This window comes from Notolepis coatsorum (genome assembly GCF_963971535.1).
Source record: "Notolepis coatsorum genome assembly, chromosome: 4".
In the NCBI taxonomy this organism is placed as follows: Eukaryota; Metazoa; Chordata; class Actinopteri; order Aulopiformes; family Paralepididae; genus Notolepis; species Notolepis coatsorum.
In genome coordinates, this window is record NC_140168.1 from 66,430,423 (window position 1) to 66,456,693 (window position 26,271).

General features: G+C 43.6%; 1 protein-coding gene across 1 annotated transcript in view; it reads right to left on the minus strand.

Annotated features, from left to right (window-relative positions):
* Nucleotides 1-5,347: 5,347 nt before the first annotated feature.
* Nucleotides 5,348-26,271, minus strand: part of pard6gb (par-6 family cell polarity regulator gamma b) — a 101,424-nt gene continuing 80,500 nt past the window's right edge. The window contains exon 3 of the mRNA XM_084311771.1: nucleotides 5,348-7,330. Coding sequence (XP_084167897.1) covers nucleotides 6,195-7,330 — 1,136 coding nt within the window. The 3' untranslated portion in view covers nucleotides 5,348-6,194. The remainder of the gene's footprint in view (nucleotides 7,331-26,271) is intronic.

Genomic DNA, 26,271 nt, shown 5'->3' on the forward strand with positions numbered 1-26,271 from the left:
GTCAACTGATTGAATCACGTGGATTGCACTGCGGACGGCGGCTTCACGGGGTCAAATTGAGCGAAGGGAAGAAATATGAGAAAATCCCTTTGAGGGGCTCGATGGAAACAAACTTTATTATAGTTATAAACGTATACACGTTATTAGCCAATACGGTTGCATCATGGCTCCCATGTTGTCCAAAAGTATTTGAAGGAAGCTGTACTGTCTATCTGTATGTCATGTATGTCATATATGTCCTGATGAATTGAAAATGGGGGACCCTGATGTAAACAAGACGAAAGTCTTTCTCTGGTCTGCATCCCCTTAACAATTGTGTGTATTGAGCCGTACTGTATTGTACCCATTCTGCAATCTGTTAATAAAGTTTTCAATCAATCAATGTTCATTGGAAACTGATGTGAAAATATTATAATCATTTTCAATATGATTAGGCCCTTTTCATATATATATTTATATGTATCAGGGCAGCCTGATTCATTTAATTTGACAGTTATTGAGAGCAAATGAGTTTGAATATTGTGTTAAGTACATCGGTTACAGTTACAGATATTTAGTTAATTGCGTTTACTTTCTATAAGTCAGTTACAAGATTGTGTATTTAAAATGTTTACTTTGGCAAAACACAGCAAGGCTTTTGTTTTGGGAGTTTGAATATGTCCTCGAGTGATGTCATCTGAAGACAGATCCATGTGTTGTCTTAATTTAGCTATTTTTATTCCCCCCCCCCCCCCCCTCCATCTCCATAATTTAATTGATCTGTAAATAACACAACACGAAGGATTCAGTGTCCTCCATTGCCATCACTGTCTAATTCATTCTCATTGATCTACACATAAATACAAGTGGCCCCTCTAGCCAGAAAAGCCCCAATCACATACATATTTTAAATTATAATAGGCTACAGTCGACAGTGTCAGGAGAAGGTCACACAAGAGGGCAATTAAAAAAAAACTTTATTACCAGGTTTCCAAAACAATCAACACAAAATATTCACAATAATAGAAAAATGGTACTTTCAAGCGATGGAGAAGTCGATGAACTAGTTGAAAGGGATGGAAATTAAATACACAATACAATACATGATATTAAGCACTGTTCCATTAAATTGCTTCCCCACCAAAAAAGAAAAATTGTGCTGCTGAGATAGGAATTGAAAGGCACCGCCTATTGAAAGGCACCAGCAGGTACCAAACAAGAAAAGAAAAGCCTGAACTGTGTTGCTGAGTCGCTTTTATGCAATGTATTAAAATGAGAAAATACAGATTTTTAGAATATCTTACTGTAATAATACTATTATTGAGCCTCTGAGAAATGTCAGTATTTTACGAACAGGCATGAATCATTGCATTCACGGCCAGCAGGGGGAAGCAAGTATCTCAATATAGCACTATGTGTATAGGGTTCGTGGCAGCGAGTGGATCAATAGTCTCTGATGAAAATACATACTAATTAAAGGGTAGACATACGCTTCTTGTATTACGCCTATTTATACAGCCTACATCTACCTATAGTTATTTTATTTTGTGTTCAAGTTTGGGCTGATTACGCAAATAATATATTGCAAACGTGGTGATGATGATGTCTGATGGTCATCATCCCACCCCCTCCTAATAGACAGTCTCCTCCCCACCGCATAATATTCTCTCCCAGCCGTCGGTATATGTATATTTCTCTCCCACCCACCCACCCCCTCCTAATGTACAGTCCCCTCCCCATCATATGTATATATACTCTGTCAGGATCTAGGGGTAACAGTACTGTATATTTGAATACCGTATATGTCACAAATGTATCAGTACTAAATACCTATATGTCCCTATGCCATAAATGTCATGTATGTTGAGTATGTCATAAATGTCAATATGAAATGAAAATGGGGGACCCTGATGTAAACAAGACAAACGTCTTTCTCTGGTCTGCAATTGTGTGTATTGAGCCGTACTGTATTGTACCCATTCTGCAATCTGTTAAATAAAGTTTTCATTCATTCATTCAATCAAAAGCGGCACATAATATGTGTTGTTACATTGGTAAAGCTTTGGTACCGCAGCACATTACATGAATGTCCAGACTGTAGCCACTCCTCATGTAGCTAACCCAGTCTACACACTGAAGAGTGATTTGGACCCATACTGCTCGCTAGTTAAAATTTTGAGTGTGTAATATTTTTTTGAGTAACTAATCTTCTGATGATGTTCTATCTTGCCCCAAGAGATCGGTTATCTTCGGTTTCACTTACAGATCTATTCTACATTATTCCATATTTAATCTTTTGTCATTCTTATTCTTATCAAACCTTCAAGAATGAACTAGTTCTCTTCTTTTGGGCCATTTTGCATTCTACACTGCCCAAATCCAAAACCTACCACCATCTGTGCCTCATGAGGAATGTAGTTCACAAAACACAATATAATCCACTACCCCCCAGTTACAAACAGTCTAACCCAGTGGTTCTCAAACTTTTTACACCAAGTACCACCTGAGAACGTAGCTGGCTCTCCAAGTACCACCATATGACCGGCGTTAAAATACAGTCTATTCAGCTATGCGCAGTTCACGCAGGAGGCAAATGTATTCCTAATACCATTATGTATTGTTAATTTTTGTCAGACACAATGTACAAAGGGATAGCACTAGAACTAGCAAACGCTTCCACACAACTCATAAAATGCAAGGGGCATTGAGAACATAATAACTAACATTCTCACATAGCAAGTGAGAAAATTAAGAACTGTATTTCAGCAAATGTACTTAATTCTCTCTCTATCTCTCGCTCTCACACACAGCAAGCGATTGTCCATAATTTTCTCTCTCACTCACACACACACAATTATTTTGTTACAAAAACTTAATTTCCTGCATTCTGGTGCAGGAATTTTTGAATTTTTACCCTTTAAATGCCGGTGTTTGTGATGGGCATCACAAATTATTGTAAAAAAGAAAAGAAAACACATATTTAATACATTTTTTAATGTTTACCCTTTAAATGCCAGTTTGTGTGATGGCATCACAAATTATTGTTAAAAAAAACACACAAAAAGTAAAATATTTTCAATATATCAAATGCAAAGTACATTTTTCTGGGGGGGATTGTTACAGGCTAGGCATGTGTCAATGATTAGCAGCAACACAGATTTTGATGGATTTTTTGTAATGTCAGATTTTTTATCTGACATTACAAAAAAATCTAAAAATAAATGGTTATGATCAGGGCTGAAGTTGAATTAAAGATTTATGACTGTTTAGACTGCATTACTCTCTGTTACAGTGATCTCCTGGTTGTTCCCCACTTAGGTTATCTAACTATCGCGCCACCGCAACCAGAAACACTGGCCTGGCCTGCTTCTAGGTTCAGTGGCCTGACTGCAAAAGAAAATGTTTACTGGATGTTTACTGTTAATGCCTGTGTGTCTAATTTGATGTTATGTTAAAAAAAATAATTAAAAAAAAAAATAGTAAATTTTTTTTAATTTTTTTTGTGCTTTTTTGTAAATGTTTTCAAGTACCACCAGCAGTACCACCAAGTACCACTAGTGGTACGCGTACCACAGTTTGAGAACCACTGGTCTAACCAAAGGCCTTTACAAGCATTAGAATATTGAGCCTACTTTTTCAGTTGATATCATTTTTATATAGACCTCATGTGAAGGCTACCAGATAGATAGATAGATTGGCAGTGGGCAGGCTATGATCTGGCAGAGCCAGTGTCCTCATCTGAGATGACAGATAAGACAGACAGATGAGCCTGACTGGATGTTGATCCATTAGCCGTTACACCAGTATGGCATCCTGAGTAAACATGAGAGATAAGAGTTCATTAGCAGAGAGGTGATAGGAGAGGTTGCTGGTGCTGCCTAGGGGCCCGCTGACCATGGAGCAAGCTGCATTCCTGCTGTCCAGTTTAGATAATGATCATGAGACCTTGGGTCAAAGGAGACGGGTTCAAGCCCCAAGACCTTCTGGTCTGACCATCTACATTTGAAGAGTATAATGTATATTCTTGAGTTTGACTAGTAAATGGAAAAAAAAATAAGCTTTTGGGAATTTCAACTCATAACATCTAAAAAAAAAAAAAAAAACTCCAATGTTTACATGTATTTCACTTCAGGCTTTAATGTTGTCATTCCCTAAATATTCCCAACAGAATTCCCTAAATACCATATTTCATCTTTGTCCATGGTGGGGCAAGTCATGGGATTGTTTGGATTGAGGACTGCACCTTTAACCCATTCAGTGCCAACCACGAGTATAGTCGGGTTAACTCGCCATCGCTTGAGTGCCAATCACGAGTATAGTCGGGTTTTAATCGTTATTTCTTTTATTAGCGATATCCATTCATTTTTCATCCATCCAGCCTGACGTTATCATTGGGAATGGGTCTGAGCTCGCAAAGGGCAAATACCGCCGCCTATCGTCTCCCGGATGGTATTGCACATCATTGGATTGGATTGGCTGGGACTGTGCATCAAAAAAAGAAGTCCGGTCCAGGTTTTACTTCTCGGGCATGCAGCTGGATACTATTGCATTGACTGGGGGGACTGGAAGCGTCGTGGATTATGTGTTTTGGACTATAACGTTGGATCAATGGACACGATCGATATTTGGAATGGCAATCAGGAATTGGATTAATCTTTTTGCATGACATCAGATGTGAGGTAAGGCCTTTATGTTACGAATCTTGGGGTAATCGGATGTTCCTTTCTCCACCATTGGAGCGTGTGTGTGTGTGTGTGAGGTTCGCGCCGACCAAAGTACGGAGAAGCGATTTTTCAGACCCCGCTTCTCTTTGTACATGAGGACACATATACTATCGATAATCTAGCGTTTATTTTAAAACTATTCATAAATCAGCCGAAAAATGACAACGCGTTCCACTAAAGGGCTATTATCGTGTCTCTCTGGAATGACTAGAAATCTCCAAAACTATACTTCAAAACGGTATAAAACGGAAATGTACCGATGAAAAAACAATCCATTTCGTACATGTTGACTGCAAGCAAGTCATTGATAAGCGACGGGTGTATTAGACCCATAGCCATAATTTTAAGATATAGTTTAAGCGTTCGCAAATATCCCCGTCCTCCCATTGATTAAAGCGGTGGCAATCTAGACCTAATTTGGTCATATGGGCGTGGCTCTGAATGAGTTGGGAGACTTAATGGGGACGAAGTAAAACGTTTTAGTTTTTTCTCCTCAAATCATGACATATCAGAGGCTTAGTGGCATCACGCTCAGCAGAAAAGGATTTCCTGAAGCAGTTCACGCTAAACTACTGTAGGTACAAAACATGACCGGCAAAATTTTAAAAAATTTACAGAATCCGTTGGCATATGCGACAAGTATGAAGTTGTAAAGCCATTTATTTTTTATTTCAGAATTAAAAATCCATAATTCAAAGTCTTAGAAACCTGTGCAATATTAGTGGTCTGTATCAAAAGAAAAGTGGAAGGCAAAAGAGAAGGACAAGATATTTAAAGGACATGGTAAAAATCCATGCATCTCTTTTCTTACACGACACAATCCAAATCAACCGGAACAAACTGACATATCTCCAATCCGAAAACGTCACATTTATTGATTTATGCAATTTCTTAAGGCTTTAAAATAAATTATCGGAGAAGTTACAAAAGGTTTATTCAGAATCAGTGGATAAAAAGAACTACTGAAGAAAAACAAAGTCTACACAGCATTTTATCAGAAATATTACTCTTAAAAAGAAAACAAAATCATTAACAAAACCTTTAAAAAGAAACAAAGTCATTACAAAGTTGGTCCCAGTAAGAAAAACAAAAACAAAACAAAAAGGAGATAATCTTATTAAAAGTGGTCACTAAAGAAGGGAAACCAGGCTGTATGCACATTCAGAACTAGATCATACAGTGCACTTGCCTAAAAACAGTTACGTGTCCCGATGCATATTATTACATATATACAAATCTTAAGACATAGAAAACTTTTTAAAAACATTAAAAAAACACATAAGACAATAAACTTATTTACCCCCGTTCACAATTTCCTGTTACTATTTATCTTATAATAAGAAAAATAAAAAAAAGTTTACAAAATGAGTTAAATCGGGTACGTGGGAGAACATGCTCATGCTCCTTACCCCCCAGCCTGGGACGTTTCAGCTTAAGTCTCTGAGCAGTCAGGATATTTCTGTGTGTGTGTGTGTGTGCGCACGTTATGTATTATAGGGTAATGACGGTGCCATCCTCCTCTACCCCACCCCTGGGCAGTGCTAGGCTGTGCCGTGGGTCCGTTTTCATGGAACTGAGGATTTTGTGCAGGCTGCCGTTGCTATGACGCAGAGCCGGGTTGCTGCTGTGATGCTGTGGCTGTGCGTGTTGAAGACTGTTGTGGTGCTGGTGGTGGTGGTGGGACTGGGGGTGCGGGTTATGCTGGAGGTTCAGGTCTCTGTGGAGCTGGTAGCTGAGGCTGCTGCCACCGTGATGGTGGTGGTGGTGGTGGTGCGACCCCCCATTCAGGCTTGGCTGAGAGTGGAAGGAGGCCGTAGATATCACCGACGCGGGCCGCGTGGGGGGGCTGGGAGGCGCCACGGTGGGGGCGGGTGGTGCGGCGGCGGGAGCCTGGTGATGCAAGCGAGAGGCGCTGGATGCCACGGAGACGCTGGACGCCACGGAGGCGTTGGACCTTCGCGACGGACGCTTCAGGCTGCTCTCGATGACGATGTCCGTGTCCTCGTCGCTCTCCAGGTCGTCCGGGTAGCCGTGTGCCCCGGAGCTCATGGCTCCTGCCGTGGCGGCCGACAGGCTGAGGCTGGGGTACCCCGTCGAGCCGCCGCTGTCGGACGACTGGCCTGAGCTGCCGGAGATCCTGCTGCCGCGGACCACGTTGTTGCGCTGGTTGACCGGCTTGACCGTCACGATCAGGTTGTGGCTGTTGGCGATCATCATGTCCGTCACCTGGTCCAGGGACTTGCCCGTCACCTCGATCCCGTTCACCTCCAGGACCTCGTCGTTGACCGCCAGCAGCCCGGTGCTCTCCGCCAGCCCTCCCGGCACCATGCGGGAGATGAAGATGCCCGGGACCTTCTCCAGCCCGTGGGGCGTCACCCGCACGCTGGTACCGTCCCGGATGTAGAAGCCCAGCGGCTTGTCCGAACCGTGGCGGTAGAGTCGTACACGGCGGTGGGATTCGGGCAAGATGTCCACGTCGATGATGGAAGAGACGGGCCGGAAGTCCTGCGGCATTCCAATGCGGATGTGCGGCCTCTTGCGGTTGACGTCGTTGTTGCGCAGCGTCACCGCCGCCTTCTTCCTGCGTGTCAGCGTGTTGGTGCCGAAGTTGGCGTAGTCCACCTCTTCTGCAGAGAGAGAGAGAGAGAGAGAGAGAGCTGGTTAGAACATTTTAACATTACATTTCCTTGAAGGACCACAGCGAAGGAGTTAAGAGGGAAAAATAGTCTAACTGAAACTGCACAGAAAAGCACAGACGGAATCCAGGATCCTACAAAAAAAAAAGTACACATACTCTAGCAGTAGCTTACGCCGATAAATAAAACTGCCATTGCAATGGACATCCTCCCCTCTCTGCAACCTCATTGGCCATTCGGCTTCAAACTCAATGTCCCTGCTGCAAACGCACAAGTCTTACTGCAAACTCAAAGACCTTAGGCCTACTGCAAACTCAATGGCCCTGCTGCAAACTCACAAGTCATACTGCAAACTCAAGCAGGCCTCGTTTCAAATGGCACACAGATGGGAGAATGAAAACAAAGTTTAAAATAAATAAAAGGTTTTAATCCTTGTGTGATATCCTTCAGACCTCGTTGCTGGTTATACCGCTCCAGGTTGAAGTATGAACTCCACAGGTTTTTCAACAGCGGGAGCGGCGCCTTAACCCTTTCACTGCCGCACTACCAAACGGTTAACCCTTTTAGGGATGCACGATAATTATCGGGCCGATATCAGCAATTATGACGTCATCCCGATAAACCCGATAACGTTATTAATAGCTCCGATAATATAATATATTTTTTGGTAAAGAAAAAATGCGGTGTGGGTGAATTGGAATGAAGTGCGTTTGTTTTGACTGTAGGCTCCTCCCGTTTTGCCAGTACTGTGGTACGACTGATAGCGTGTGGTTTAGGAACAGGGCGTTTTACACAAATCCAGCGCTCCCTTTCTTGGCTGTGACGTAGCCACGTAAGTTTCTTGAAGCAGCGCGGACGTAAGCAACAAAGATGGCCGCGTCGGTACTCGGAATTTCAGAGGAAAAAGTTCGCTTGCTATTTGTAATAAATGCAATGCAGAAGTTCCACAAGGAGGGAAAAGGGCAACAACTTGTAATACATCCAGCCTGACGGGTCACCTGCGGCATCACCACCGCTACGATGGTGTGTTATTGTGTTAACTTAGAAGCCTACGACGACGCGAGGAGCTAAGCAAAGCTAGCCCCTTTCATGGCTGTGATGCAACCCTTGGTTGAATACGCAGTCACTTATTGCTCCGTAGTAGCCAGGTTAATTTGCACCACCAAGGACTGCTTAAAAGCTAGCGGCTTGAGCCCTTGGGTAATTTCTGTCAAACTTCTTTAATTTAGAAAACGACTCGTCAATAGGTACAAGCGTGCTCGCGCCGTCATCGTGGGCTTTTAACACCGTGGCGGTGGTGATGTTGCTGGTGACTTGTTGTGGTGGTGATGTGAGGTGGTGATGTGTCCACTCAAAGCCTTTTTTTCAAGGCTCCGCTTTGAAAAAAGAAGAACAAAAAGCTTCGAGCGTCTTAGGTTGGATGTATTATAAGTTGTTGACGGATTGTGAATTTTCATTTGGAAAAATAAATATGGTCACTTTATCAGTCAAAACTGTTGTCTTGGCTTTTGTTTCTGTTGTCTGGTTAGGTCAAAACTACAGGAATATACATTTAAGTTGGTGTTAAGTTATTGTCCTGGGAAGTCTTTTTATGTATTATTATTATTATTGTATTGCGATATGTTTTGTTTCATGTTGAAAAATAATAATAATAATAATTTGATCAAAAGAAATATATACATTTAAAAAAAAAATGATAATACAATAAATATCGGTTATCGGTATCGGCATTGAGGAGCATAAAGGTATCGGTGTCAAAAAATCAATATCGTGCATCCCTAAACCCTTTCACCCCGACAATACAGAAGGTTAACCCTTTCACTGCCACACAACAAAGGGTTAACCCTTTCACTACCACACTACAGAAGGTTAACCCTTTACTATCACACTACAGACGGTTGGTAGTGAAAGGGTAAAGTGAGCATGTTAAAATGGCAAGACAATGACATGAGAACACGACAACCTGATCCACATACCGAAGTAAGTTGAGCCGTGCCAATAAATTACAGTCATTAATGAAACGCTGAGACAGTGTGTGTGTGTGTGTGCTGGGACTCCCCACAGCAGCTGTCTAAGCAGCGGCAGGGTGGGTCGCCTCTGTCAGCAGACAGACAGACACTCTGCACACTCAGCATTTTTACACACACTCACTCAACGCACACGTAACTCATTTACTAATGGTAGAATTATAGAAGGATGTAAATATGAATGATTCACTGGTTGTATTTGATGAATGATTTAAATATTATGGACCACAAAGATCATGATTCATGCAACAAGTGGGCTATACTCTATCTTTTAGGGATTCCTCATGCAGCTTGTCCACCAGTCGGTGGCCTGGGCTTTGCGTGCGTGCGTGCGTGCGTACACACACTACACACTGGCTCTGCAATGGACCGGAACAGAAACGCAGCACGACAGAAGGAGAAATGTTTGTGATCAATCTAGAACATGGTGACCTGACCAGAGGGATGTTCAGAGCTCAAATGCCAGCAACTACACTTCAGCTGATCAGCGTAGCTGGCAGATTACAGCCCATTACAACCTTTTCTGGAATTAAAAACCCCACAGAAACCACGATCAGACCCGGTACACATTTTTTAAGAGTTACACTTCACCAAAAAAAACTAAATTGATTGCACTGTAACTTTCCAAAAAATGACTAATAATTCCATACGAAGGCAGTAGTTTGTGATGGCAAACACGATGGTGGTGTCCGTGGTGGCATTTTTGTTGTCACGCATTGCATTTTTCCGGCACTGGTGGCGGTACTGTAATGTCGAGCCCTGCAGTGGTTGCAAGAGTCAATACCCGAGTGTAATCCGCTGCCTCCACCGCTCCAAGTGTATTATCAAGGACCAGTCTCACCCAGCACATCACCTCTTTCAGCTCCTTCCCTCAGGGAGGAGATACTGGTCCATACATGCAAAGAGTTCAAGATTTATGAACAGCTTTTTCCCCCAAGCAGTCAGACTGTTAAACTCTCATTGACTGTCCCCTCACGTGTACCATGCACTTACCTGGACTTGATAAACACTATGTTACCGCTCATCATGCACTTTATTATTTAAAATTATTCCGTTATATGTACAGTGTTATGTGTTACATGTATATTGTACTACGGTCTGTGGGAGCTCCCCTGAAATTTCGTTGTATACTTGTGTGCAATGACAATTAAAAAGTCTATTCTATTCTAATCTTCCAAGTGCATGGTGCTCCGTTTGAGCAAAATTCTCGAATGCATTCTAACGAATGAGAAAGAAAATGTGAAATATGATGACGTTATGTGTGGGGTCCACCACCGTTTCAATATCCGTTAGGATTTGGGATGTCTTCTAGTGCCTGCCAGGCAGCGTGTATCACTTCCGCAACGGATTTAGTCGGATTTCGGGTTCGCCTGATTGGCCACTAAGCCCACGTGACCCTACGCTAGCACGCCCCCCTTACCCCGCTTACGCCTGAGAGTCACACACAGCTAGCGGCAGCCAGAGAGCCTTGCTACTACTAGCCGAGTGATGAATGAAGCTCTATCTGTTTCACCTAACAGCACTATTGCTCCGTGATCATAGCCATCCATCTCTAAAGCTAACCACTATTTGTAAAAGCCACAACCACGTTACCATATTATGTAATAATGTACGCCATTGTGTCGTTGTACATATTGTGTATACACTGTTAGAAGCTAACGTAGCTTAGCTTGGTAGCTATTGTTGTGCTAACGCCATACCACGACACCCAGCTTGTTAGCCAGCATGAATGCCCGATGTAGAAGGCATAGACGCAGGTCGCTTGTTGGCCGGCATGAGTTAAAGAAATAAAATGTTGGGAAACCTTTATCAGAAACAGAAAAAATAAATAAAAAAAACATACTTGGAACAACAGATCACTGTCATAATGACTCACTCCCTCAACTTCAAACCAAGATGTCACGGTGGACGAACTTGTGGAATCTTCAATAACAGAGAAACATAGGAGGGAAAACAGAGGAGGGCATTCGAACAGGGGAGGGTCACACACGCAAAATCTCTCTCCCTCTCCGCTCTCCCTCTCTCTCTCGCTCTGCCTCCCCCCAGGCAGACAGGAAATCTGGACACAGCAAAGGACCATGAGACAGGAAGTCCTGGTCCCTGGGGGGTGGAGTCATTGGCTCCACTGCTTCCATGGCAACCAGAGTGAGTCATCTTTACCCCACTGTTTGGGACACCTGCTTTATACAGTGTGTGTGACAACTGAATAATCAGGCAGATATCTGCCATTTTTTATTCATCAGCACCGACGCTTAACAACGACGCGGTTGCGTCAAGTCCATTTTTATTGTCAAATCAATGTATTTTACTCTGCTCTCCAAAATGTCAGTATCTGCCATTGAAAACCCCATATCGGTCAACCACTAGTGTGTGTGTGTGTGTCTCTCTACATTTCTCCTAATCTACAAAGTATATGCGGTAGAAGAGTGCAGTGTCACTGGCTGTGAACCCTGAGGCTAAATATGAAATCCAGAGCTTCCATTCTGTTCACATGCAGCTAACAGTCTGTCCATTCAGCCCCGTGGTCTCAGTGGGAGGACGTACCTTGACCACAGAATGCCCCGCTAGATAATGCTGACTCAGGATTTCATTACATGTCCTCGTCCTCCTCCTCCCTTCCCAGGCAGGAATCTTAAAATGATTATTCTACTCAAATTCTGCTATTCTGGAAAGGTAGAAATCTTCTTTAAAAATCCATTGTTTTACGGGTTTGGGAGCTACGAGCTCTCAGGATCAAGGGCGATGTAACACAGTGAGATCATCGTACTGTGTCGAAAGAAAATATGACAGTTATGAAAGAAGAGGAGAAAAAAAAGGGAAAATTACCACAACCTTCTCATCTCAAGCAATGCAATTTGATGACATCATTGGATTGGATTTCCCTAGATACGGCAAACTCGTAACAAAAAACAACAACAAGGAAAATCTTTAGGAAATGCGAGGATAACGTCTACTAAATCTACCCCTTCAACTACGGGACACTTTGTTGCAATAAACCTTGGGGAACTTCTACAGTGGGTGTTAGGAGGAACACTGAGAACACGATGAAGGATGCGCCGGCCCTGCGGTGGGCAGCAGGCAGCAGACGACTGGAGGTAGACAACCCCAGGAACCACAACCCTGTCAGACAGTGGTTTCACCCGTGCCTCAACTCAACCCTTTTAACTGGCCTAGAAGAAGAACCGCTTTCACTCGTGCCTCAACGCAACCCTTTTAACTGGCCTAGAAGAAGAACCGGTTTCACTCGTGCCTCAACGCAACCCTTTTAACTGGCCTAGAAGAAGAACCGGTTTCACTAGTGCCTCAACTCAACCCTTTTAACTGGCCTAGAAGAAGAACCGTCTGGAAAACGCATCCTTTCAACTTTCACTGCTTTGAAATGTGTTTTTCGAACAAAGCTATTAAAAAGAAGAAAAAAGATTAAAAAAAAGAGCAAAAAAGCGAAGGGGGGTTGCTCTGGATGTCAGAAGTATGGGGGTGGTAGTTATTCTTAGTTTCTGCATGTGCGTGTGTGTGTGTGTCGTGGCAGAAGTTGTTTTGATTGAATCCAGACAAGGCGTTTGTGCTACGGGGCTGGAATTTCTGCCACAAGTGCAAGTCTCCCCCTGATGGGAACCATATTGGGAGGGAATCGGTGCCGAGTCTCATTACAGGTCCTCGGTGCAACGCCCGCCTCCTTACACGCCCTCCCTTCGAGAAAAAAACCTGGGTACGCCGCGCGATCAGTCGGAGGAAGGATCACAAACGTGCAGAGAGATGCCCTGTATAGAGCAGTGATTACAACTTCTGTCCCCAGTGTATTAAGACTCACACAGCTGTTCTGCAAAGGAAAGCTGTATCTGAAGGATATTATGTAACCATATGCCTCCCAAAAGAAGCCCCTTTGATGTTAATATGATTAAAGAAACCGTTACGAGGTTAAATACCCGCGGTGCGTTTAATTTACTTTACTAGGTGCACCAGTCTGGGGGGGGATCTGCAACTTCACATGAGACTCTACAGGCGACGAGCAGCGCAGGAGAGCTGAGAAGCGAGCGAGCGCCACACCTTTTACCCCCCGGTAACACGAACCCACGGAGCGCCCCGCAGGATTCAGAATAACAGAACCTGGGAACGCCGGAGGAACCCGATTCCCAGTAGAAGAACCAGACTCTGGCACCAGAACTCCAGTCTGTCTGTCTAGAAAGCTTGCGGGATGGGATTCTGGCTTCGTCAGCGAGCCTACTGGGCCTCGGACCCAAACGGGGTTTTTCCATTGCAGGGTTGATAAGTTATGCTCCAGCTATGCTGTTCCAGTGCATTCCTCTGGCTGGCAGAGGCAGTATTACTGGGAGAGGCAGTATTACTGGGAGAGGCAGTATACTGGGAGAGGCAGTATACTGAGAGAGGCAGTATTACTGGGAGAGGCAGTATACTGAGAGAGGCAGTATACTGGGAGAGGCAGTATTACTGGGAGAGGCAGTATACTGGGAGAGGCAGTATACTGAGAGAGGCAGTATTACTGGGAGAGGCAGTATACTGGGAGAGGCAGTATACTGAGAGAGGCAGTATTACTGAGAGAGGCAGTACTACTGGGAGAGGCAGTATACTGGGAGAGGCAGTATTACTGGGAGAGGCAGTATTACTGGGAGAGGCAGTATACTGGGAGAGGCAGTATTACTGGGAGAGGCAGTATACTGGGAGAGGCAGTATTACTGGGAGAGGCAGTATTACTGGGAGAGGCAGTATACTGGGAGAGGCGGTATACTGGGAGAGGCAGTATTACTGGGAGAGGCAGTATTACTGGGAGAGGCAGTATTACTGGGCAGGGCTGTACGCTAAGCTTTTTCACTAGGGGCACACTTGCCCCTAAATGAGAAATTTAGGGGCAAAGAATATTTTTTAGGGGCAAATTTTTAAATAACTATTTTACCATTATAGTAGGGCTGGGCGATATGGCCTCTAAATGATATCGCGATATTTTTTGGCCATATCACGATACACGATATATATCGCAATATTTTGACATTTCCTCTAAAGCACTTAAAAATGCTTGATTTAACCCTTTGATGCATACAGTCACGCCAATATGATGATTATAATAAGTCCCTGCAACATATGTTTGCATTATTAAACCATGAAGATGCTTTAAAAAACAATTTAATGAAAATGTACTAAGAGTAGTCTACTGACACACTAATAAAAAATGTATTTACATCTAAGACCATTTATATAAAAACTTTTGGGTGCCTTTTTTTTTGCACAGTACTGTGTTTTCTATCCACTTTAGCCAAACACACACACACACGTATATATATATATATATATATATATATATATATATATATATACACACACTACTGTGAGAAAATAATAATCACACACACAAAGGGATAATGGCTTATAGCAGACTTAATGATTTTAGAATATTTCAGATAATGAAATTAAATGTTTATATCATCAACTATCCAGTTAGTATTTATACTGTCTGTAACGTTTGGCTACTTTAAATCATTGAATGTAGAGAGAGCTGTACTGTATTGTACCCATTCTGCAATCTGTTAATAAAGTTTTCAATCAATCAGAGCGAGAGAGAGAGAGAGAGAGAGAGAGAGAGAGAGAGAGAGAGAGAGAGAGAGAGAGAGAGAGAGAGAGAGAGAGAGAGGGGGCGAGAACGAATGAGAGAGCCAGCCCACCCCCCCCCGGGTTTTGTTCTAGGTTCGCGTTTGATCGTCTAAGCTGCCGTAGGTGATGACGTCACACTCGAATGTAAACAGGAAGCGTTTAACAGACGGAGATGGAAAGTGGATGATATACAGTAACAGAAACGAATAACCAATAAATATGAAGTTATGTTTAAACTTCTGTTGTCAAGCGTTGTCAATATAACCCACCCCCTTTCCTCCCGAATGGAACTAGTGTTGTGGAGTCCGCTTTGACTGGTGTCCAGGGTTAGCAGCAGCTAACGCTAGTTAGCTTAGCATAATCCTAATGGTACCGTGGATAGCAGCTAACGTTAGCCCATTGCTCGTGTCAATCAAATTGCATGTTATTAAAGGTCCGCGCTGGTCTGTCTAATGAAATTACAACCGCAACATTATGCCCTGGTTGTAGGCTAATGTTTTATCCAATTTGTATGGATTAATTTAGGAGTGAAATGCGAATGGGGTTGCAATCACTACTCGCAAGCTTGCCCCCAGATGATATTTTCCACTCGCACCGGCCAGATTAGGGGGCAATTTGCGACGAGATGCTCGCAGTGTACAGCCCTGCTGGGAGAGGCTGCGAGGCAGTATTACTGGGAGAGGCAGTATACTGGGAGAGGCAGTATTACTGGGAGAGGCAGTATACTGGGAGAGGCAGTATTACTGGGAGAGGCAGTATTACTGGGAGAGGCAGTATTACTGGGAGAGACAGTATTACTGGGAGAGACAGTATTACTGGGAGAGGCAGTATACTGGGAGAGGCAGTATTACTGGGAGAGGCAGTATTACTGGGAGAGGCAGTATACTGGGAGAGGCAGTATTACTGGGAGAGGCAGTATTACTGGGAGAGGCAGTATTACTGGGAGAGGCAGTATACTGGGAGAGGCAGTATTACTGGGAGAGGCAGTATAACTGGGAGAGGCAGTATACTGGGAGAGGCAGTATTACTGGGAGAGGCAGTATAACTGGGAGAGGCAGTATACTGGGAGAGGCAGTATTACTGGGAGAGGCAGTATAACTAGGGGTGGGAATCATCAGTTTCATCACGATACGATACGATATCGATTCTTTGGACAACGATACGATATTTGCCGATATCACAAAGTCTGCCACGATACGATACGATACGATTCAATTCAGGTGTCTGCGATCGATATGAGGCGATATTATGTGCCCATTTAACACAATCAGTCACATTTAGATCAACTAAAAAAAGGCTACGGAAATATCAATTGATGTATTTATTTTTGAGCTCTTCCAGACATTTAAATGAAAAACAATCTATTGTTTTTAATACAAATAGACCTCCTGTTCACTTTTGTTTTTATATATTGAGCTTTAACACACACACAGACACACACAGACACACACACACACACACACAGTCCCCCACAGCCCCCACAGCCCCCACCCCTCCTCCTTCCAAGTCCCCTTTCCACTCTCCTGTTCTCTCTCATGGTTAGCTGCTTAGCTTTTAGCAGCCAACGCGACGTTCATTTAGATATTTAACGCGACGTTGGCATAAAGGAATGGCGACGATGCAACGCCTGTTATATGCATTTGACCCGTTGCGGGGAAAAAACTGCACAGACTTATATCGGCTCGCAAAATAGACGCTCTGTAGTGCTTTACAGCAGACGCAAACACTGCTGTAATTTCTACACGGAGTTTCACAATACTGGGCGCCGGCGGATATGACTCGCGGGGATTTTCAAAATAAGAGTATCGCAATATGAATCGATCTTTTTACGTTGCGTCGATCCTATTTGATTATTGATAATAGATCGATATATCGATCTGGATCGATGTATTGTCCCACCCCTAAGTATAACTGGGAGAGGCAGTATACTGGGAGAGGCAGTATTACTGGGAGAGGCAGTATAACTGGGAGAGGCAGTATACTGGGAGAGGCAGTATTACTGGGAGAGGCAGTATAACTGGGAGAGGCAGTATACTGGGAGAGGCAGTATTACTGGGAGAGCAGAAAATACCTGTTGTGGACTGAAGAAGAGTATAGTCCTCTATTTGCAAACTAGCTGCTATGACCAGAAAATACACTTGTGTTTCAGTGTATTCACTCACGAGTCACGACTCATATCAGTCGATAATAATAGCCAATATTAACTTTTAGCCTACTTCAGAAGGTTAATTTCTGTTCGTGACTGAAGCCTGCAAACGCCAGTGGGTCAAACGAAAAATGGACATGACCCAATTATCATATTAAAAACCTTCAATTAAATCAGGCAAATATCATCACAATAACAGATACGTTTTATCTTTACATACAGACACCTTTTGTGCTGGATATGAGCCCCTGCATTAAATACCAGAATAGGACAGAACACAAGCCCTTAAAGAAAAACATCCACTTCTAACCTCCTCACTTCTTTCTTTCTTTCTTTCTTTCTTTTCTTTCTTCTTTCTTTCTTTAATAGTTGTCATACAGAAGTACAGAATACTTTCATACAAAATGCTTCTTACTGTTGCGCTCCAGAGACTGTGCAAGACAAGATAAGTATGAAACAAAATAACATAGTAAAATTAGAAGTAAAAAAAATGAGGTCACAGTGTTCAGTTTAGACATATGTACAATGTTCGATGCAGACTTCAGTGTCCTCCTGTCCTGACATGAATTGGCAGCTCTCCAGTAAGAGGTAAACTTGCTTAGACCAATCTGATCCTGTTACGTCAGTGATGCCTTCATCTCAGGATCTTCAGGAAGGGGGACGGTCTAAAAGGGTTCCACTGCTCGGCTCAGGACTCTGCCCGGTCCAGTGTGAGAGCAGTGTTAAAAAGGGGGGATTCTGATGCTGAACTTGTTGACTCGGTGAGCGCGCTCTGGCCAATCACGCGCACGTTACCGTAACCACTCCTGACAAAAGTAATCCTCGCTGCACTGAGGCATGATGGGTAAGCCAATGTGAACCCGGTGATCAAAGGCTGGTGGGTCGATGCCAGACGTATGTAGGCTCAACAGAGGCCCGATCCAGTCTCAGAACCCAAAGCCCGGTAGAGAGAGAGAGAAGGCAGCCGACTCCATCAGATGATACTCGCTCACCATGTATTACCACATCTAAATGAAGGACCTTAGCGAATAAGGAACTTACGACAAAATGTGTACTTATTAATTGAACCATCATTGAACACAGGCAGTATACACACACGCATACAAACTAATACATAAAGACTTCAGATGTTTGCAATTACACACATTTTGACTAGCTTTTAACCAAAAGCTGTGCCATCCCACTACTAAAACCCTGCCAACACCGCTAAATGCTGACAGAGATGGAAAAACATTAATTCACTTGAATAATGCGAAACATTTGCAGTTTAAGTAGCTGGGAGTATTAGTGCGAGAGTAATACGAGAGCTCGGACAAAACATGACAAAAAGAAAAAAGATATTGGATTATGATTGGATGCGGTGAATTCGACTCGACTCCCCCCCCCCCCCCCCCCAACCGTATGCAGAACAAAGAGGGACGACGGATCCGTTTTGAAATGGTGAGACATCTTCATTAACTCTGTCTTTGAAAACGGACAAAAGTTTAATGAAACAACTGAAAATGGGTTTTTCATGGGCAGAAAAACACACAAGAAACCGAGCCGCTACCACATGACGGTGGGCAGTCACCTGACCCAGCTCCCACCCACTATGTACTATTCAGGGTCAGGGGTTGAGGGTCAGGGGTGAAAAGAGCGCTGGTGGGTGTCTGACCTACATTCCGCTCTACATTCTGTGTGTGTGTTTCATGGAATGTAGTGGTTGAAGTAACTGGAGATATCTCTGTGCAGGTAGAAGATCTGCAATCTGCATAACTCCTCAAAAAAGTCTACTTTAACCCAAGCTACCGTCCACTTTAGCCTAGGGACAGTGTTCTCCAAGAAGTATAGCTTATAGGCTATGGCTTATTGCTAACCTATAACATCACAAGTTGGGCTAACATAGCCAAACGGCTAGCTCAGGTAGGGACAACATTCTTTTATTATATATTTTTTTACATGCATCTTGGGCAAGTTGCAGCAAGTACTGTAGATCAAAATTAGGTGCTCCAATAATCAGTAGCAGCACCCAGAAGCTAACTAACAAGCTAGCATCTGCTTCTTGGTTCCTACTGACGAGTCTCATGCTGCTCTCGTGGGAACAACGCCAAAGACGGTGGAAAAATAGCCTTTGTTCCAGCCAGGCCCACCTCTAGTTAAGCGAAGCTGTGAAAAGAAGCCCCTTTTAAGTCCTACTGCTTTTCCACGGACTACCAATAAAAAAAAAACAGGCATCTAAGGAGTTTTTATGACGGCCCATTACAGCCTCCCCATGTGCTTTGTTCTGGCATGTCTTCTTACGTTCGGTTACTGACCGCACATAACCACAAACACAGCCCAACAGGAAGATGGAGAGGCATAGACACAAGAACACGGTTCTTTTCCGAACACATCTTTGATGCTTTAAGTTATCTTATGAAGAGTTTGGCGTAGTGCTCGAGGATCATGCGGAAGACACTATAGCGACTAGCACGTGAGGGAACTAGCGAGGTTTGTTTGCGTGTGTGTGCGTTTAAGATGCATGACCAGTGACCACTAGTACGCTGTGTAACAGGGCAGTATTGAACATTCTACACCAGTGTGACAAACACAAAACATGAGCGTATGACTTTACGTAACCTTAATAATAAACAACACCGCGTGGGCCTGGAATGCACGCCACCCTGTTGCATCCAAATAGCAATTAAGTCTCGACACATGATCATTGCAGGGGTGTTTGGGGCCCAAGCTTTACATCCAGGGTGTGATTTACCGGGAGGGGGGGGGTTCCTACCTCCGCTTTTCACCCTACCTCTGGTTGTTCATTTGCATCACCGGTGGGGAATTCATCAACTAGATTCATTCTTGCATTGAATTCAATCGATTCATTTCTCAAAATTGGTCAGCAGCCTACACACACCAGCATCTCCCTGCTTGCCAGTGCCTCCTCTCGCTGGGACGACTGGCCTCTGCGCTGCGGCTGAAGATGTGCTCTGACCGGTGTGTGAACAGACCAGAGGTGAGTTCAAGTCAAAGAGTGAGATTCAAGTCAAAGCGAGACATGACGTCATCCCGATAACGTTATTAATAGCTCCGATAATATAATATATTTTTTGGTAAAAAAAAATGCGGTGTGGGTGAATTGGAATGAAGTGCGTTTGTTTTGACTAAAGGCTCCTCCCGTTTTGTCAGTACTGTGCTACGACTGACAGCGTGTGGTTTAGGAACAGGGCGTTTTACACAAATCCAGCGCTCCCTTACTTGGCTGTGACGTAGCCACGCAAGTTAACAACAAAGATGGCCGTGTCGGTACTCGGAGTTTCAGAGTAAAAAGATCGCTTGCTATTTGTAATAAATGCAATGCAGACGTTCCAGAAGGAGGGAAAAGGGCAACAACTTGCAATACATCCAGCCCGACGGGTCATCTGCGGTATCACCACCGCCACGACGGACAGACAGACCGGCGCATGCAGTTCAGCGTTGCGGAGCATTTAGCCTGCTGGCTACCTAGCTCCACTTCAACCAGCATCGGGAGATCCAGCAGCTTGTCGATGTGCTAATAGCCTCAGCAAGCTAACGTTAGCTGGCTCCAGCAGCTTGTCGATCTGCTGGAGCCAGCTAACATTAGGTTGCTGAGGCTATTAGCACATCGACAAGCTGCTGGATCTCCCGAATGCTAACGTTAGCTTGACTGGTTGCTGGCTAACTAATGAAGCTACTCGTCCCGGGAGATAACGGCGTTGCCTGGCTGGTTGTTGGCTAACTAATGTAGCTACTCGTCCCGTGAGATAACGGCGCTGCCTGGCTGGTTGCCCTTCTGTCAAACTTCTTTAATTTAGCAAACGATGCTAATGATGGTGATGCCGCAGGTGACCCGTTGTTGTGGTGGTGATGTGTCCACTCAAAGCCTCTTTATCAAGGCTCCGCTTTGAAAAAAGAAGAACAAAAAGCTTCGAGCGTCTTAGGTTGGATGCACCACAAGCTGTTGACGGATTGTGAATTTTCATTTGGAAAAATAAATATGGTCACTTTATCAGTCAAAACTGTTGTCTTGGCTTTTGTTTCTGTTGTCTGGTTAGGTCACATTTAAGTTGGTGTTAAGTTATTGTCCTGGGAAGTCTTTTTATGTATTATTATTGTATTGTGATATGTTTTGTTTCATGTAAAAAAAAAAAAATTTGATCAAAAAAAATATATACATTAATTTTTTTTATAATACAATAAATATCGGTTATCGATATCGGTTATCGGCTTGAGGAGCATAAAGTTATCGGTATCGGTATCGGTGTCAAAAAAGCAATATCGTGCATCCCTAATGGTAATACTGAATTACCCTGAGGACCCCTGTGATTTCCAGATGGTAGTTCCAGCTTTTACCGAGGTGTCCCGAGATCAAGCTCGACACGCCCATGTTTGTGGGGGGGGGGCGGCATTGTTTCAAAAATTGGAAATCTGTGTGCTGGGTCGCCCCATGCAGATGCAAGGGTGTGCATCTGTGAGTGAGTGTGGGGTTCAGGAGTGTGGGGGTGACCCTCCCAGGGTAGGCTTAGTGGTTGGTCTTAGGGGCCTGACCCCTGGAGCCCTGACCCCTGGAAGAGATGTTGGTATTTTGACATGGTACCAGACTGGCTAGCAGACACAAGGTCCTTCTAAACTCCTGGAACCAATGCTCTGGAAAACAACTAGGCCACAAGAATATGATGCCGATTAGCGGAGGTGGCAGCTAGTGATGTATGAAGTGTTGTGGTCTAGTAATTAAATCCAACGACTCAATGTTTCATATGATCTTACTTGGATGCAGTTTAATTTAAAATGTACACAAATGTGACAGGGCTGACTCAGTCAATAAAAATGTAATGTGTTTAGACATTAGTTCACATTATGGGATCAGGTGATCCGTTTTGATTTGATTGATTCAGGTGATCTGTTTTACAGATCAATCTTGTTGGATGTCCACATTCACACACCAGTCCCTTCGCTCTCTCTCCCTCCCCCCCCCCCCACTCCCCCCGCCTCTCTCTCTCTGCAGGTCATTGATTGATTGATTGATTGAAAAGTTTATTAACAGATTGCAGAATGGGTACAGTACAGTACAGCTCAATACATACAATTGTTAAGAGGATGCAGACCTGAGAAAGACTTTCGTCTTGTTTCCATCAGGGTCCTCCATTTTCAATTAATCATATGACACACACGACATACAGATAGACAGTACTGCTACATCTATACATTTATGACATACCAGATTTTCAAATACAGTACTGTTTGTGATACTAAAAAAAATCCAGAAAAAGAGTGTATATACATTTGACATAGAAACTGTGCATTGGGGGAGGTTGGGTAGGTGGGGTGGGGCTGTACATTGGAGGGGGGGGGGGACACTGTACATTGGAATACTGACCTACATTTGACATAGAAACTGTACATTGGAGGAGGTTGGGTAGGTGGGGTGGGGTTGGGTGGGGCTGTATATTGGAGGTGGGGGGGGGGGGGGGTTGGGTACATTGGAATACTGACAAAGCCATGCTTGGTCTTTATTGTACAACTGGGTTAGGACATTTGTAGGGGCCAGTTTTGAATTGCAGTCTCCCGTAGGTGTTCTTTGAGAGTGTTTTTGAAGGTGGGTAGTGATTCACATTCCTTTACAGCTTTGCACATTCCTTTACATTCATTTTCAGCAGTCATCCCAGTTAGGAACTAATGCTCTCCGTCCTATATTTCTTGAGTGCAACGGTGAAACAGCCACTGGCCTGCAGCCTAGAAGCTCCATCTATGCATCTGACCAGAGCACAGACCGTCTTTCTACCCCCAGAAAAATGCTCCAGCTCTCCCCTCCGTCATGGTATTCCCCTGCCAGAGCGTGACAAAGTGCTCAGTGACAGTCGACTCGAGACGGGAGAGAGCGAGGGATAGAGAGAGAGCGAGGGATAGCGAGAGAGCGAGAGAGAGCACTTGCCCTGCTGCCTTTTACATTAGGTCACTGGCTGCTATAGTGGTGGTGGGCTTCATTCTTGACAGACACACACACACACACACTGTACACACACACATCACACACACAGTATCAGTATGGCACAGAGGAGACTAGAAACAGCACATGACAGAGCAGAGCGATCCGAGATAAAAACCAAGCTACCAGTACAATACAGTAGGCCTGCAGTGAAAGGGTCATTGTCCAGTGGAGGTGTTGTGTTCTTCTTTAGGCTTGCATAGTTTTCCACATTTACAATGTAAAATAACTCATTTAGGAGCACATAGAGGAAGGGGGGGGGGGGGGGGGGTGGTGGGAGGAATAGCCACTTTTGCTTCGCCGTTGTCACCAAGACAAATACATTTTCATTGCATTTTGTGAATAGTCTTTCCAAGTCTTGATACAACATGTCGAGGCGACATGCAAGCGGCTAATTCCCTCCAACGTAAACAAAGCACCAGAGCAGGATCAGAGGCTCCGTTAGCATCGTACTGTAGTTCCCAACACAACAAGCAAATAAAACCATGTAGAAGTATCCACCTTAAAACATTTCTGTAGGGAGCTCCCGTAGCTCACCGCATATCTCGGCGCTATTTCTGCGTCGGGGAAAACCGTGCTTGTCACGGATCTGGGGGACACGAGTTTGATTCCCGGACCCGCCGTCATTTCTCAGAATGTCTTCCCCTGCTCTACATCCCATTTTCAACCTGTTTCTGTCGGTCATGCTTGACCAGAAAAGCGATAAACGCTAAAAAATTAAGTTTAAAAAAAAAAAAACATTTCTGTAAGCGATATGGGTATTTTGGCTAACTTCCTGTCAAATTAGGCGTTGCAGATCAATGGCTGCATTTATATAGCGCTTTTAAAGACCTCGGAACAGGTCCTGCATTATTATTATTTATTCAAAGTGCTTTACAATTTGTTCCTCACATTTTACCCATTCGCTCACATTCACACACCGACGGCGGAGGCGACCATGCAAGGTGCCGACCTGCTCATCGGGAGCAGTCACGGGTAGGGCTGAACGATTAATTGATTTTAAAACAAAATCGCGATTTGAAATTATGCAATTAGCAAATCAACAAAAAAATTATAATAATAAACGTTTTTTTTTCTTCTTTTTTTACATAATTTCTCATATCTGGTCTGACATCAGAGGAGTTTGATAGTATTAACACTTTCAGTGCCACCAGGTGGCGCCAGAGTTAGCGCTTGAATGCCACCATCCACTTTAATGTTATCGTTAATATCGCCTAATCTATGTTTTAAATTATGGCTGTGTGTCTAATCTGCCCGTCGCTTATCAAAGAATCCTTTTCCAGTCAGTGCTGTCAAGGCAGATTGTTTTTTTATCGCTTCATTTCCGTTTGAGAGCATTTTGAAAAGCACCCGTTTGAGGTAAAAAACAGTCCATTCTGGGCCATTCTATGAGAATCGTCTTTTACTGGAATATTCCAGAACGTTGATGTTTGTCTGCCTATTTATGAATCGTTTTCAAATAAACGCTAGATGATCAATATTATACGTACATGCACGCCCATTCGAGCCGCGCACGGATAATCGCTGTGTTCATTTCCTCTTGGATTTTTACAGTGAAACCGATAGAGAACATTTCACAAAACAGCTTATATCTTCATCAAAATGAGTCTGATTATCCTAACACTGATAACATAGATTCCTTACCTGACATCAGATGGTATCCAACTGGTATATTCCAATTCCTGATCACCATTAGAAAAAATCGATAAGTGTATAGATCCAACGTGATACAGTAGAACACATGATTCCGCAGGGCTCAGAGGCTCCAGAATGAACTCTGATAACCCCGGCTGCATCAGTGGACTGGAAAATGTAGAGTACAGGATTTTTTCCCCCATCCATTTTCATTGAGTCCATTCCAAAATCCCTTATGTCATCTGGGAGACGATAGGGGGCGCTTTTTTCCACATCTGATCGCCGGCGGCACTCGGGTAGACTAGGGTAGGCTCGCGTGATGCAATGTGATTTCAGATCGGGAAAAAAATAAAATAGAAATCTGAGAAATCTCGTGAGTGGCTTTCAACGAGATATTAATAATCCCGAGAAAACTCGTGAGTGGCATAGAAAGTGTTAACTGAGGATTGCCAGATAATGTCGATATTTAAACATATAAATTATAATACAAAATAAATATACATGATCATGCAACATCATGTTGTATGTTGCATGACAAATTGTAGGAACGGTTTGGGAGAGGGAGGTAAGGGGTTTTAGATTGTGTTGTGAAGTTTAGACTTCAGAGAGAGAGAGTAAAGTACAGAAAAAAGGTACCGTTGGGTACCGGTATCGATTCCCAGGTAAAAAGAAACATTTTCAAGCTCGGTGTCCCGAACAGACCCACCGCGTAGGCCAGATGCAAGCCCCATTTTACAATAAACCTCTGTGGGGCTGCTTAAAAAAAATAAAAATAAAAAATTATAATCGCAAATTTAATCGCAATCGCAATATCTGTCAGAAAAATCACAATTAGATTATTTCCCAAAATCGTGCAGCCCTAGTCAGGGGTTAAGTGTCTTGCTCAAGGAGCAGTCAGGGGTTAAGTGTCTTGCTCAAGGACACTTCGAAACGCTGTCCGGGAATCGAACCGGGAACCTCCAGATTACCAGACGACTGCTCTACCTCCCAATTAATATTCAGCAAATGCATATCTAAAAATGTCATCAGAAACATATTTTAGTGAACCGTTTAGGTGGAAAAAGGTGGAATGTTTACAAGCAAGCCGCCATGTTTTTCACGCCCCCCCCCCCCCCCCCCCCGCCCAACTTTGTGGAGTTCTCTCTCCTGATTGGATGAAGTGGGAACAGGATACCAGAAACTGTATTTTCCGTTTACTGCAGTAGAGAGACCCATGTTACTGACCTGGAATGTAGTTACTTAACACTTATTTTAACAAATAAAATGGCACGTACTATGGCACCTTTAATAAACATATCTAGACTACATCCTTCTCAATATAAAAGAAGAACAAGAAATTAGGAAAAGCCTTTCTACTCCCTATTGAAAGCAACAGGGAGGTCATATGTACGCATGTGTGTATATATGGAGCAGAGCTACTGCCAAGACATTCAGCTAACATGGAATAGGAGAATTCAGGAAAAAATAAACTGTCTCTCTTTTTTTTTTTTTAAACAAGCAAACATATTTGACATTCTTAGAGGGCTGGTTGGGGCCGGGTGGAAATTTGGAG